The sequence below is a fragment of the Anopheles arabiensis genome, chromosome X, assembly GCF_016920715.1.
Source record: "Anopheles arabiensis isolate DONGOLA chromosome X, AaraD3, whole genome shotgun sequence".
Lineage (NCBI taxonomy): Eukaryota > Metazoa > Arthropoda > Insecta > Diptera > Culicidae > Anopheles > Anopheles arabiensis.
In genome coordinates, this window is record NC_053519.1 from 3,374,572 (window position 1) to 3,388,764 (window position 14,193).

Consider the following 14,193-nt stretch of genomic DNA (forward strand, 5'->3'; position numbering starts at 1 on the left):
TCAACCACCCACTGCAGTTGTTCGTTGTTGCTCTATTACAGGGTTTGTGCCAAGTCACTTGCGAATGGGCACATAATTATTCACCATCTTCAAGATGTTTTTCAACATCGCTGTCAAAAGTTGTATTTGCTTCAAAATGGAATTTAAGTTTTTACACATGATTTTCAACGCATGAACAATGAACTGTCAAACTCAATCCAGCTTGAGGCGTGTTGAAAATCATGCTGAAGAAATTAACAATTATTATGATGGAAATTAAATATCAGATTAATGTTGATATTAACATCTTTTGCACGCGGTGAATAACAATGTTTTTACATTCGATACTGTCCTGGAAAGCCCTGTAATAGGCGCATTAAATGTTGCTATTTCATCCTCAACACGAAAGCGGATGTTTTTTTTGCTTGCTTTGTTTTCAAAGTTTTTACATTTGTTTTTACTTGCGTACATTTTCAATGAGTTAATTTTGGAAGCGAAACTTATCTTGATCAAACAGAAATAAGTATCAAAAGAAAATTCTTATTCTAATACAAAATCTACCACTGCCTCTCTCTTTCTCATTCTCTGTGTCGCTTTCTCCCTGGCTCTTAACATAGGCTCTGCTACACAATGCTCTGCTACAAAAAAGGGCAATAAGGTATGAAATGCAAACGGGAAATGCAACATAAATACCACATCGAGCCCGAGCACCAGCATGTAAACGTCGTCCTTGCCAAGTGTTTGGCGAAAAGTGACCGCGGTTTCACAAGAACGATCAAGTCTCGTATGCGCCGCCAATTCGGTTGTAAATCGGCATTAACAGAAAATAACAGATTTATTTCGCGCCAGTATTGCTACACGGCAAGGCATTATTTTGAAATGATGATACATAGATCAACGGAATTTTTTGTTTGTTTCCATACATGTATATAGAGTCGATAGTGTTAGAGTTTTAATTAATTTTGTTCCTCTTCCCTCCACTTTATGCTTCCTTCCGCACGCGCACGTGTGTGTATGTGTGGCTGTGTATTTGCAGTTGAGTGTAGTGGTGTTTGCTTCTAACGAAGAATATTTTAAATAATCGTTTGCATAAATCCAGTGTTTGCATGATGGATGATGTATGTTGTGTTTTGCCTTTCGTCCCTTGTCCGCCATCCCCCCGGTGCCTCGCTACACACACACACATACATACAAAAAACGCAGATACACACCCACAACTAACACGTACGCTTTGCCTGCGCGCCTTTCCCTGCGTTACAACTGACTTTAGACTTCGCTGCCACAATCTCTAACCCGTTCGCGCGCGCTCCTTGAAAGAGACAATAAATCCTTTCTATCTAATGCTTTCCCTCCCCACCCCCCCTCTCTCTCTCTCGCTGTGCCCATCTTTTCCACACACACACAGTCGAATATCTTCTGTTTTTCGAATCGCCTAACCCTCCTGGCCAAAGTCCTCGGTAAATTTGTCCAGCTTCTTCATGTCGTCCTCGTTGACGGTCGGTTTCGTACTGGCCAGAGATTTCAGCATGTCGTTCTGAAACGAGAGAGATCAAACAGGCATGAGCAAGCCGTGGCCGTCGGTGGTGGCTATACTCCTCCGCTTACCATCGTTACGGGCGGCTCGAACAGCTTGTCGCCCGGCAGGTCCACCCACGTCATCTCGATCGCGCCGGGATCGCCCGGACTGCACGGTACCAGCAGATCGTCACAGATCGTCGTCTTGTCCACCGGCGACGGGCCGCTCACCTTCTTGAAATGGGTCGCCGTCTGCACCTTGCGCACCGGCTGCATCAGCGCGTCCCGCACCACGATCGAGATGTCCGAGCCGGAGAAGCCGTCCGTTTTGCTCGCGAGCGTGCGCAGATTGTCCTCGGTCAGCGTGTGGGCCGTGTTGCCGAGATGGATCTTGAACATGACTAGCCGGGCGTGCTCGTCCGGCAGCGGGATGTAGATGCGCTTCTCGAACCGGCGCCGGATCGCCGAGTCCAGTATCCAGGGCGTGTTGGTGGCGCCGAGCACCAGCACCCCGTCGTTGTCGCTGCCGACGCCCTGCATCTGCACCAGGAACTCGGTCTTGATGCGCCGGGCGCTCTCGCTCTCGTTGTCCGACCGGGCCGAGCAGAGCGAGTCGACCTCGTCGATGAAGACGATCGACGGTTTGTGGGCGCGGGCCAGCTCGAACAAATTTTTCACGAGCTTTTCCGACTCGCCGAGCCACTTCGAGACGAGATCGGAGCTGGACACGGAGAAGAAGGTCGAGTTGTTGGCCTCGGTTGCGACCGCCTTCGCTAAGTACGATTTACCGGTACCGGGTGGCTGCTCGTTCGACCGCGGAGAGATGGAAGAGAGCAACACACAAAAAAGGAAACAAAATAAATCAAAAACATCCAATAAAGAGTAGGCAAGGACAAACATTTAGTAAATGTGTGCGCGTACATATTAACTACAGCCTTGCCATAGGAATGATGGTCTTGAGGGAAAAGTTTGAGTAGGATTACATTAAGGATTACTTTGCGCCAAAACCAAATTCCTTTACTATTGATTGAATCATAAGAAATAAAAAAAAAACTGCAACTCAACTACCCTTATACTAATTTTACTAAATTGGGTTTTCCAGGAGTTCTCATAACTGTGGGACACTCTTTGCATTGACTCTTTCATACGTGAATTTAACTTAATGTTATAGGAATTGGACTCTATAGCACCCTTGGTGGACAAATGCAATACGAATTTCCGAAACCAATGAAGTTCACTTCCCATAAGAGAGAGTTAAGAAGTGTCCCACAACTATGAGAATTCCCGGAGAACTCTGTACTACCGGGTATGGTTTTTCGACTGAACATGGAATTGTATCAGTTCCAGACCCGGATCAAGTATCGTTTCGTATCTGAATCGGGAACAGTTCCAGGTACTGATCAGAAAAAAAAAATGAAATCGGGGGATTTATTTCTGAATCGGTATGGGTTCATGATCGGTTCTAGGACCGGTATGTGATCATGATGGAATCCACAAAAGATATTGGATCATGATAGATTCAGAGGCCAGTATGGGTTCGTGATAGGTTCCAGAACCGATATGAATTCATTACAGGCTCCAGGGCAGGTATGGGTTCATGTTCAGTTCTTGGACCGGTATAACCAGTTCCTGGACCTGTTTGGATTCAGTATCGGTACCATGACTGGTATAGGTTCAATATTAGGTCCAGAACCGTTATTATGTATTGTACAGTTCTTGCACAGGAAAAGCAAATATATTGGTGTAAGGACCAGCATTGGTTTTGGTTTTAGGTCTCTTCAGGGGTCGTCATAAGTACCACATTTGAATAGGGTTTCGAGGCCATTAATTTCGGCGTAATTTTAAGAGTAAAGGAGATCTTTAAAATTTAGTTGGAAATTAACTAGTTAAACCAAAACAAAAAAAGGCCACTCACCCCGAACAGCAGTATACCCTTCCACGGCATCCGCTTGCCGGTGAACAGGTGCGGGAACTTGATCGGCAGTATGACCGCCTCCTTGAGCGCCGTCTTGGCACCTTCCAGCCCGGCCACGTCCGACCATTTGACGTGCGGCTTCTCGACCACGATCGCACCCTCGAGCTTCGCCTGCAGCTTCTTCTTCTCCGGATCGTCCGAGTCCGAGTCGGAGCTGTCGTTCGCCTTCGATTTGTCATCCTTCGCCGCACCGTCCCCGTCCTTCACCGGTTTCTTTTTGCCCTTCTTCAGGTATTCCTTCAGCTTTTCCGCCCGGTCCAGATACTGGAAGCACTTCGCCCGGATCGAGTCCTTCGCCTTATCACCTTGCGCTTCATCTGTGTGTTTGTGTTTGAATGGAGAATATTGTACAGTGGTTGAATGTCGATTATTCGGACTGCTCGGGACTAGTGTTGGGTAAATCTGATTCAGGTTGATGAATCTGAATGAATCTAAAGGAATCTCGAACGATTCATAGAGCATGAGCATCTTCTTATTCTACTTGTTGGCGTAACAATCTTCGTGGTCATGTCAGCCTGTACAGACTTTCGAAACTTCTGAGTAGCATGCAGCTAGATATTCTGTTTTGCTACGAGGAGACGGTCCACGCGAGACTTAAACCGTCGACGGGAATGTTGTTGCAAGTCGTGCGAGTTCACCACTGTATCGTAGGATCGCGTAAATTCAATATTTCTTTAAATCACACTTCTCTAAAGATACATGAATCCTTGGAAATATATCAATTTTAATGGATTTATGAATTCTTGGAAATTGGAGATGAATCTTAAGAGATAAATCCTAAGAGATGAATCCTTAGAGATGAATCCTAGGAGATGAATCTAAATAGATAAATACTTGGAGATAAATCTTAAGAGATGAATCCTTCGAGAACATCTTTGATGATTCATAAATGTTTTATGATTCGTGATTCTTTGATGATTCATGGATCTTTCAAGAGTCGATTCGAGATTGTTCGCCAAGATGGAACAGCTGTAAAATTCATGCGCACGGTTAAGCCGCCTGCCGGCTAGTACACCACTGGATGCAGATCGTTTGACCGGCAGCAGCAACGGGGTTAAAACAACAACAACAACAACCTCCCCAATAAAACCCCTCCCATTCATCCCCCCCCTCCCCTCTCCCAACGGTCTGGGGGGCCGGAAAACTCACACTTGATCGCGTGCAGAAAGTATTCTACGCCGTGTTCGTAGAGGCGAAGCGCTTCCTCGTAGTTTTTGTTCCGGTCTTCCTCCGTCGCCTTCGTCACGATGTCGATCGCCTTCTGCAAGGTCGAACTGGACGCCATCGCTCAGCCCAGCGCACGATTACGCGTCCAACTCCGTGGTGGTATGGTCCGGACAACCAGGCACTGAACCCCCGTTCGCTTTGAGGCGGTCAAATCGTTTTCGTCCTGCTGCAAGTAGCGGAGGCAACGGGAACGGTAACAATTAAATCAACACACACAAACACACACACACACACACACGCTCTTTCTCTCTTTCGCCCCATAATTGTGATGCACAGATCAATGACGGTATGACTAATGCCATCGATTTAAATCAGATTAATGCAGATGGTGGTGTTGGTGTACGGCGACTATGCTTCGGGCATTGTTGTCCCTTTTTTCGGTGGCCGTGTGGCGCGTCGCTCGTCCGGCAAACGTACCTGAATTGTGTTAAGGAATCCGCCGCCCAGCACTGTGCAGGAGAGGGTGATATTTCAGCAAAAGGCACTGAAAAGCAATCGCAAGCAAGTAATAAACAATGTTCGTGACGGAGACGGCGGAATTGACAAAGGCGTTGAAATTCCTGCACGAAACCAAGGTGTATCGATGCGACAAGGTGGATTCCTCCAGAGCAAATTGCCAGACAGAGCTATACAAGGAGCTGGAGGGAAAGGGAGAGGTGTATAAATTTGTATGCAATTTGACATAACAATTCCCAACGATGGTGACCGCCAAACGCTGTAACAATTCACCTTCTAAATACATGCACCTTGTGACAGGGTGACGTAAAGTCAAGCCCGCAGGCTAAAAACCGGTTTTCGCGTGCTCGCCAGTGCTCCAAAAGCGAGTGTTGTTCGCACTCTGGCGAAGTTTTTTGTAAGGCGTTGCGAGGGTTTTGGACGTTTCGAGCGAGGGTTTTTTTTGGGTTTTTGGTTGTTTTTTTGTATTTCGTTTCTGGAAGATTTTACATTTAAACATGTGTTTTTTTGTGTTTTTTCCACCAATCCAGCAACAAAAAATCGTGTTAACTAATCTGGCGAAATTGACTGGTGTTGTTTATCATTTGATTTGGCCTGGCAAATTAACAATCTTTTCGATCTGCACGGTTATTTGGAAACCGTCCAAATTGAGCAATGGTTTATTAGTATTCTCGATTTCTACTGGGATTGAGGATGTTTTTGGAGAATAGGGGGAGAATAAATGAACTCCTCCCGCTAAGTGGTTTTTATTTTTCATTTGATGTTTGGATTTAATCACATACAGGTAATCCACGAGATACATGATACAGCAAATGATTACTCGTTTTTTAAATTATATTCAGCACTTTTAAACACTTTAAAATTCTAATTCTGCAACTTGCGCCATCGCGAAACGAAAGGATGCAGATCAAATGCATGCAGATTCTGGAGCCAATTCTGAAGCTGGAATCGATTCCGGAATACGAATCGGTTCCGAAATCAGAATTGGCTCCAGAATCGAAATCGACCTAGGAATCGGAATTTTGAATTGAAATAACAAGTTTCAGGAGCGAAATCAGTCCAGGAATGTCCATGAGAATGGATCGTTTACAAGAAAACTGGGAACGGCCTATTTACTGAGCTCATCGATAAGCGTAAGCAACACGGATTAGGATTGAGGCATAAGCAGCATATGGAAACATAAGGAACAGAGAAAAAGACCAATTCATAAATTTTCAAAAAGGGACAAATGTTTTTCACACGCACCAATTCTTTTAAAAACGTGTACGAACACGTTTCAACACATTCAAACATGTTAGTCTAGAAGAACCGATTTTGTTGAATAAACTTCCGATTTAATTCAGAAGAGAGACGAATGCAGTCGCGAGACTCAATGTTTTTATAAACAAAACAACAAAACAATTATTGAATTCAGAACCTCAACGGACACCGTCTCGACCTTCGTTTTAATTTTTTGGCCTTTGCAAGGGTTTGCTGAAGTCTCGCCCGGGTCACACTGCTCTATCCAAAAAACTGTTGTTTCAACTGTGCCACTTTCGCAGCATAGGTTGCTCGTGATCCTCGTAAACGCTAGCGGAAAGTTTAATGTACAATTAGTTATAATAGCTCCTTTTGGGCAGCAACCTACTTTATTCTATACACCCGGTTTTCGGTTGGAGCTTACGACACTGAAGGCCTGCGCATAGCCTGGCTCGAATTCCGCCGTCAACACAAACAGAAAATAGAAAACCACAGAAACATTGTCCAGGAATGATTACCTCTACAAAACCCACGTGGCGAACCCCCGCCAGTACAAACAACTGCACATTACTTCCTAACTCTCCTGCATCGGTTCGTCACCGTCCGGCCGGTCCGCTGTGCCCTTCGCGGCCATCCGGCTGTTTTCCTCCTTGAACGACTTGAGCGTCTCGCGCTGTGAATCGAGCAGCAGCAGTATCTGGGCCCGCAGGTCATCGTTCTGCTGCTCGATACTGTCCAGCACCGTGCTGAGGGAGTCGAGCCGATCGTTCAGCTCGAGAATTTCTGTGGACCGGAAAGGAACGTGTGGTATGGATGTTAGCAAAACGGTTAGACATGGACATTTGACTCCCCGCCTACCTTCGGACGCGCCTTCCAGATCGATCTCCTCCTCTTCGTTCGCTGGCGGATCGCTTTCGTCGGCCGAGCTGCTGCCTGCCTGCTGCTCGTCTTCGACCTTTCCCTGAGGCGGAGTCAGTTCCTTCGGTTCCGGAGGCATCTCCGTGTTGGCGGTTCCGGTTGGCTGGACGGACGGTCGGTGCGCTTTTCACCCTCTTGTGGTTTGGTTTTGGGGGGAATTGTTATCGTTTCGATCGGTTTTAGCTCTGCGTTTCCGTACCTGATCACCTGACTTGTATGGTGGGGGGTGATTTGTTTTGGATCAAATAATCAGTGTGGCCAGATTATTTTTGTTGTTATCGGCAGGAGCACCAAAATTTATCGGTAATTTTCGGTAGGTTTAAAAACGATCCAATAATTTTAAACGAAGTTTAGCAAGGAGGGAGGAGGGGGGTCTATGCATCTTTCATGTATTTAAAGGACTATATTTGTTCTTAGTGGTCACCCGAATGTAGGCATACTGTACTAGGCATTCTAGTACAGGTGGTCCCCGAGATACACGGTACCTCTTATACGCGGATTCGGAGATACGCGGCTTTCAAAATTTGACAATTCTTTGAGCAAATTTTACTGATTTGACACATCAATTTTAAATTGCCAAATAATTTCCGTTTTGATCGAATATTAAAAACTATTTCAAATGGTTTAAAACTGTTATATTCAGTAAGAATCATATCAACTAATTCATAAAGTAACTATAACCTTCTCCTATTTGCAAAATTACACGAACATTACTGATATTTTAGCTGGAAACCACGATATTCGACCTACGCGGAAATTCGAGATACGCTGTATTTTGTGGCCGTTTTCGGTCCCCATTAACCGTGTATCTCGGGGACCGCCTGTACTAGTATTTTTCGAGCTGCTGGAAGCTTAAAGAGCAGGCATAAAGTAAGCTTAAAGACCTGACGATATCATCGATTTTAAGCTTATACAGGTGAATCGTTACATCGCTACAGGTGAATCGTTAGAGTGAAGCGCAAGGTGGAATGTATAATGAGGTGTAGTTATAGCGCTTTTGGCGATCCCCCCCCTGGGCTCCGATTTTGACAGATGGTTTTCCGCTTGTAGATGTATTGATGGATTTTTTACGTTTTGCATGGTCAATATTTGGTGGAGATCAATTTGGATGAATAGTTTAGTTTATTAGAACACAGCCCGTGATTTCCAATGAAAATTTTCCTAGGAGAACTTGAAACGTTCGCCAAACGCGGAAAACTAACTGTCAGTTTTCTTCGTCGATTCTTCTTCCACCTAGCTGTCAAAACGGGCTTATAACTTGACCTGATATCTTTACGGTCCTTGGTGAAGCGTTTTTTTTTTTCTTGTGCCATTTTGAGAATAGTCATCACGTTGTGCACAAGCTATCGGCCCAAAACAAAACATGCTAATTCTTCAATCTGTATCAAACAAAAAGTTTATTATAAAACACTATTTCACGTTGTTTTGTTTGTCCATGCGTTTCCCCGCTATTCTGATACTCCTTGGTAGATCGTTTATTTCTTCTTATTCAGTGTTTTGGTCTTGTACACCGAGGACGAAACTGCTAGCTTCTTTTTTGTTCGGATTCTACCGAAGTTCTGACATAAACTTTAACACCCCAAGCGCCTCAGATTAAGCTTAAACGACTGGAAATTTGAATATCCATAGAAAAAAATGAAAGCTCCACAGCTTCATTGGTTTGATCAATAGATGGCGTATTTCAACTCATCATTATATTGCTATCCTTTTCTTGCAATGTGTTTCGACAAGTTTCATCTTATCATGACCTATATAGCCTTCTAACTTTCTGAGCAAAAATCTATATGAATGGTCGTATGGTCAGATGCGTGGGTATCAACACCAACGACCATTACTCAAATCTCACTTGCTTCAGTGCTGGTGGTTTCCGTTGGAGTTTAGTATTTAAACAATCGTATCGCCGTTCTAGTTCTAGCGATGCATAACTTCAATGCGAAACCATACAACAGTACAGAGGAAATGAGAAAGCTCTCCTCCAAGCGATGAAGCTCAACTGGTTGGGATATCCCACCAACAGAGAGCGCCACCAGCTTTTTTGCTATTTTTAGAATGCATGAGTCGTTTGCCGTCTGCTAAACGAAGTCTTTCTATATTCCGTTTAGGTAGAGAACTTGAGTCGTTTAGAAGCCGTTTAGTGGTCGTTTAGTGGATTTGTGGCACTTGGGACTTCAATACATTGTTGTTCACACACACACTCATGTTTTCAAGCGTTTATGTGAGGCAATGGGTTAAATCGAGCCGTTCAGGAGGAGTTTAAGCTAAAAATGTGGTCATCTCCTGGGTGGTTTGCTCAATATCTGCATATGAAGTTTAATTCATAAAGTGATCGGGGAAATGGTTTTATGATTTTACGGTAGTATGAAAAAAATCCACGATTTTCGGTAGGAAAAATTAAAAATCGGTAGTTTTAGAGTGCTCATCACGGTATTTCTGGGTATTGTAGAGGAGATAAATCGGTACTTCTGGTCACTCTGCTGATAATAAACAGCGTTTGCATTGGCCTATCAGTCGCGTATAGTGTGGTGCGTCGAATGCTCTAAAGGAAATTTACGCTATTTACAGCTAAATGTAAGGCAACGCTGAAGCCGCAAGTACCTTTTTTTGCTACACACAAAATTAAGATACAATAAAAAGCTCAAAACAACAACAATTTCAGCAATCTAGGCGAAACACTAGTCCCGCTGCTTACATTGTGTTGCAAGCTACGACGCGCTGTCAAAGTTCTCAGTTTATTTACGTTTGCGTTGCCCCCACAACAATCAGCTGATCCGCTTGAGTCACCGCTTTTTACCTGTGGTTTCGTGACTATTCCTGTGCCCACAGCGGTCAGGGTCTACCGGCGTATAACAGTAATGCCCGAACGGATAAAGCCCGTACTGCACCTCCTAGGGCCAGTGTTGCCGATGTGTTCGCTTCCCGACTGGACCGAACGATGGAATCGTTCGGCGTGCTAAGCTCGCTGCTGGAAAAGGTGCACCATGCTCAGCGGCCGGGCAAGGAGGCGGCGCTGCGCAAGTTTTTCCAGGACTTTGAGCGGTACCGGCAATCGTGCGGAGAGGGGGTAAGGGGCCGGTTGTTGCCGTCCGGAGCGGTACCCCCATTTCCATCGTTTTACCTATTAATTGCTCCCCGTTTCCCACCGGCAGCCCAATCGTCCCTCGATCCACGCGTGGCTGCGGCTGCTCCTGCCCGGGCTGGATCGCGAGCGGAAAGCGTACGGGCTGCGGGAGCGCTCGCTGGCCGAAGCGTACGTCCGGGCGCTCGGGCTCGATCGGCGCAGCGAGGATGTGCAGCGGCTGCTCTCGGCTGCCTCCGACGACCTGGCGACCCGGCTCAGTTCCCTGCTGCACGGCCGCTGCCCGGCGGTGGGCGATCTGACTGTGACGGAAGTGAACGCTCGGCTCGATGCGATCGCGGACGGGGGCCCGGCAGCCGCCCGGACCGAGCTGGTGCAGCTGATCGAGCGAGCCAGCCCGCTCGACCAGCGCTGGCTGGTGCGGATCCTGCTCAGAAACCTGCGGCTCGCGGTGAGCAGCCGGCGGGTACTGCAGCTGTACCACCCGAGCGCCCCGACGATTTACGACGGTGCGAGCGACCTGAAGCAGATGGTGGAGCAGATCGAGAGTAGACAGGCGACGGCGGATGAGCTGCTGGACGAGCCGGATGGGGCCGTGATCCGGCCGCTGCACTTCGTGCGCCCGATGCTCTGCCAGCGGCTGGAGCTGCGCCAGGTCGGGGAGCTGTTGCGCCGCGACGCCTACTGGCTCGAGACGAAGATGGACGGCGAGCGGTTCCAGGTGCACTGGGACGGCGAAACGTTCCGGTACTACTCGCGCAACGGGCACGACTACAGCGAGTCGTTCGGGCGGAGCGCGGACCAGGTCGGCGGCACACTGACGCCCATGCTGGCCACTCTGCTCGCCCCCTCCGTCCGATCGCTCGTGCTGGACGGCGAGATGATGGTGTTCGATCGGCGCACGCTCCGCTACCGGGACAAGTGCGACGGCACGGACGTGAAGGCACTCCGCCCGGGCAACACGCAGCTGCGACCCTGCTTCTGTGCGTACGACGTGCTGCACCACAATGGCCGCTCGCTCGCCGGCGTACCGTACGCCGAGCGGGCCCGCCTGCTCGCCGAATCGGTGCGCGAACAGTTCGGCTTTCTCGAGCGGTGCCGGCGGGTGCGGGTGCGCGACCCGCCCCACCTGCTCGAGCTGATCAACGGCGCGATCGACGAGCGGCAGGAGGGCGTGGTGCTGAAGCGCGAGGACGCACCGTACCGGCCAAATCGGCGGGCCGGCACCGGCTGGTACAAGATCAAGCCGGACTACGTCGACGGACTAGTGGTGGACTTCGATCTGCTCGTGCTGGGAGGCTTCTACAACCAGCGCCGCACGTACGTGAACGCGTTCCTGGTCGGGGTGGCGGCCCGCACCACCCCCCGCCCCGAGTACCTCTCGGTGGCGAAGGTGTCGATGGGCCTGGGGACGCTCGAGTGGCAGCAGCTGAACCAAACGCTGCGGCCCCACTGGCGGACGGGCCCGGTGGACGGTGGTGAAGGTGGTACGGTGGTACAGTGCGGGCAGACCGTGCCCGACGTGTGGATTGCGCCCGCCGACTCGATCACGCTGCAGCTGCGTGGGTCGGAGCTGGTGCGGAGCGATTCGTACGCCGCCGGGTACACCATACGCTTCCCGCGCATCGTCACCGTCCGGCCGGACAAGCTGCCGGACGAGGTGTGCACGCTGGACGAGCTGGAGCAGGTGGCAGGCAGTAACAGGGCGGCCCCGAACGCAGGCGGCCAACGGGCCACCAAGCTGGCCAAGCGGCACGTCACGCTGGAGGACCTGAGCGCACCGCCGACCGTGTCCAAAGCGAAGGCGCCACGCAAACGAGCCGCGCTGGTCCCGCTCGAGCGCAACCCGGAGCAGGAACCGCCCCCGCTGCCGGGCGGCATGCTGCACGGCAGGGACGTGTGCGTGATGAGCGTGGGCAGTCAGCCGGGCGCGGCCACCATCGACGCACTCGAGCGGCTCGTGCGGCGGCACGGTGGCCGGGCCGTCGCCAACCCGACCCCGGCCACGTACGCCATCGTGGCCGGGCGCGTCACCTTCAAGGTGCGCAAGTACATGGAGACGGGCCGCTGGGACGTGGTGCGGGACGAATGGTTGCTGCGAGGCGGCACCGAGGGTAGGCTGGAAGCGTTCCGGCCGGAGGATATGCTCAGCGCAACGGAGCCGACGCGCATGCGGCTGGCGCAACAGTACGACCGGTACGGTGACTCTTACACGCGCCCCACCACACCGACCTCGTTCGGCGCCCTGCTGCGTCGCATGGGAGGCGACACCGGCGAGCCGGGCCGCCTGACCGACCGGGAGGTGGTACGGGGCGAGCGGATGCTGCTGGGCGTGCGGCTCGCCACCCGCATGCGTCTGTTCCGCGGTCTCACCGGACGGCTGTACCGATCCGCGCAGGCGTGGGATGGGCAGGTCGCCGAGTTCCGGGCCCAGCGGGACATGCTGCGCTTCGTGCAGTACGGGGGCCGCTGGTTGCGCGACTCCGAGCCGGGGCGCGCGCGGTACCTGTTTGTTGCGCCCGGCACTACCGCCACGGTGCAGGAGATGGAGCGGTGGGCCGACCAGATGGCCGCCGGTGAGCCCGCGAGCGGGGATGGCACGACGCTGCTGCAGGTTCGCTGGATTGGGCGCTCAATCGAGGCGGGACAGTTGAGCGATGGGGCGGATTTTATCGTTGCTGACTGAAACGGTCCCAAAGCATCCGGCTAGCACTTGTCTATACATTAGTGTTGGGTTTCGCGAATCTTTCGTTGAGATTCATTCATATGAAGCTTCAGTGATTCAGTGATTCGACTCTCGAATCGACTCTAGAAGATTTATCTCCAAGGATTCATCTCTAAAGATTCATTTTTAAAGATTGATCTCCATGGATTCATTTCTAAAGATTCATTTCTTAATATTGATCTCCAAGGATTCATTTCTAAAGATTCATCTCTAAAGATTCATCAACAAGGATTCGTCTCTAAAGATTCATCTACAAGGATTTATTTAAAACAGATTCATTTCCAAGGATTCATCTCGAAGATATATCTTGAAGGATTCATCTCTCAAGATTCATCTCTTAAGATTCATCTCCAATGGTTGATCTCTAAAGATACATCTTCAAGGATTCATTTCTAATGATTCATGACTCTTCAACGATTCATAAATCCATTAAAATTCATATATCTCCAGGGATTCATGCATCTTTAGAGATGTATGATTTTTATAATATTGAATTTGCGCGATGCCTCCTAACAACATGCCCGTCGTGGGTTTAAGCCTCGCATGGACCGTCTCCCCAGTAGTAAAACAAACTATCCGGCTGCGTGGTACTTGCCAAGAAGTCTCGAAAGCCTGTATGGGTTGGCATGACCACGTAGGTTGTATCGCCAAGAAGAAGAATAATGAAAAGCTCCAGCTCTGTGAATCCTTGGAGATATCCTAGGAGATGAATCCATAGAAATTCGTGGATCTTTCGAGATTCATGAATCTTTGCAATCGAGCTTCAGATGCATTGATTAATTTCAAAGATTCATTCCGATGCATGCATCTGAATCAGATTTACCCAACACTACTGTACATGTATTCAAAAAGCAAATCCTAATTAATGTTCGTTATCCAATTGTAAAATGTTTCTACCACGTAGCAGCACTGTAAATAATAGGCAACGTAGAAACACGACCAACAAACGAAAGAATAGAATTATGAAAAAGAGTGTTAGACTTCAAATTTATTCCACTTCATTATACACTGGGAGAGCATGATGCATATATGAATATAAGGAGCAGCGGAAAGGGAGAGCTAGCAAGGGGATTGAAAGGTCGC

At 49.0% G+C, this 14,193-nt stretch overlaps 3 protein-coding genes across 4 annotated transcripts; 1 reads left to right on the forward strand and 2 right to left on the reverse strand.

Moving 5' to 3' along the window:
• Positions 1–392: 392 nt before the first annotated feature.
• Positions 393–5,316, reverse strand: LOC120906814 (vacuolar protein sorting-associated protein 4). Of its 2 annotated transcripts, none has more exons than XM_040318855.1 (5): positions 5,114–5,316; positions 4,619–4,859; positions 3,410–3,786; positions 1,585–2,295; positions 393–1,513 (listed from the first exon to the last, which is right to left on the reverse strand). In XM_040318855.1, the coding sequence occupies exons 2-5, from the start codon at positions 4,752–4,754 to the stop codon at positions 1,412–1,414; spliced, it is 1,326 nt and encodes a 441-aa protein (XP_040174789.1). In that variant the 5' UTR covers positions 4,755–4,859; positions 5,114–5,316; the 3' UTR covers positions 393–1,411. The 2 variants fall into 2 exon arrangements, with proteins under 2 accessions (XP_040174789.1, XP_040174788.1); XM_040318854.1 differs by having other exon boundaries at positions 4,619–4,862.
• Positions 5,317–5,848: 532 nt separating this feature from the next.
• Positions 5,849–7,547, reverse strand: LOC120906817 (UPF0184 protein AAEL002161-like). Its single transcript, XM_040318859.1, has 2 exons — positions 7,250–7,547; positions 5,849–7,174 (listed from the first exon to the last, which is right to left on the reverse strand). The coding sequence occupies exons 1-2, from the start codon at positions 7,386–7,388 to the stop codon at positions 6,966–6,968; spliced, it is 348 nt and encodes a 115-aa protein (XP_040174793.1). The 5' UTR covers positions 7,389–7,547; the 3' UTR covers positions 5,849–6,965.
• Positions 7,548–9,974: 2,427 nt separating this feature from the next.
• Positions 9,975–14,082, forward strand: LOC120905556 (DNA ligase 4-like). The gene is made up of 2 exons (XM_040316446.1): positions 9,975–10,370; positions 10,456–14,082. The coding sequence occupies exons 1-2, from the start codon at positions 10,242–10,244 to the stop codon at positions 13,069–13,071; spliced, it is 2,745 nt and encodes a 914-aa protein (XP_040172380.1). The 5' UTR covers positions 9,975–10,241; the 3' UTR covers positions 13,072–14,082.
• Positions 14,083–14,193: the final 111 nt, after the last annotated feature.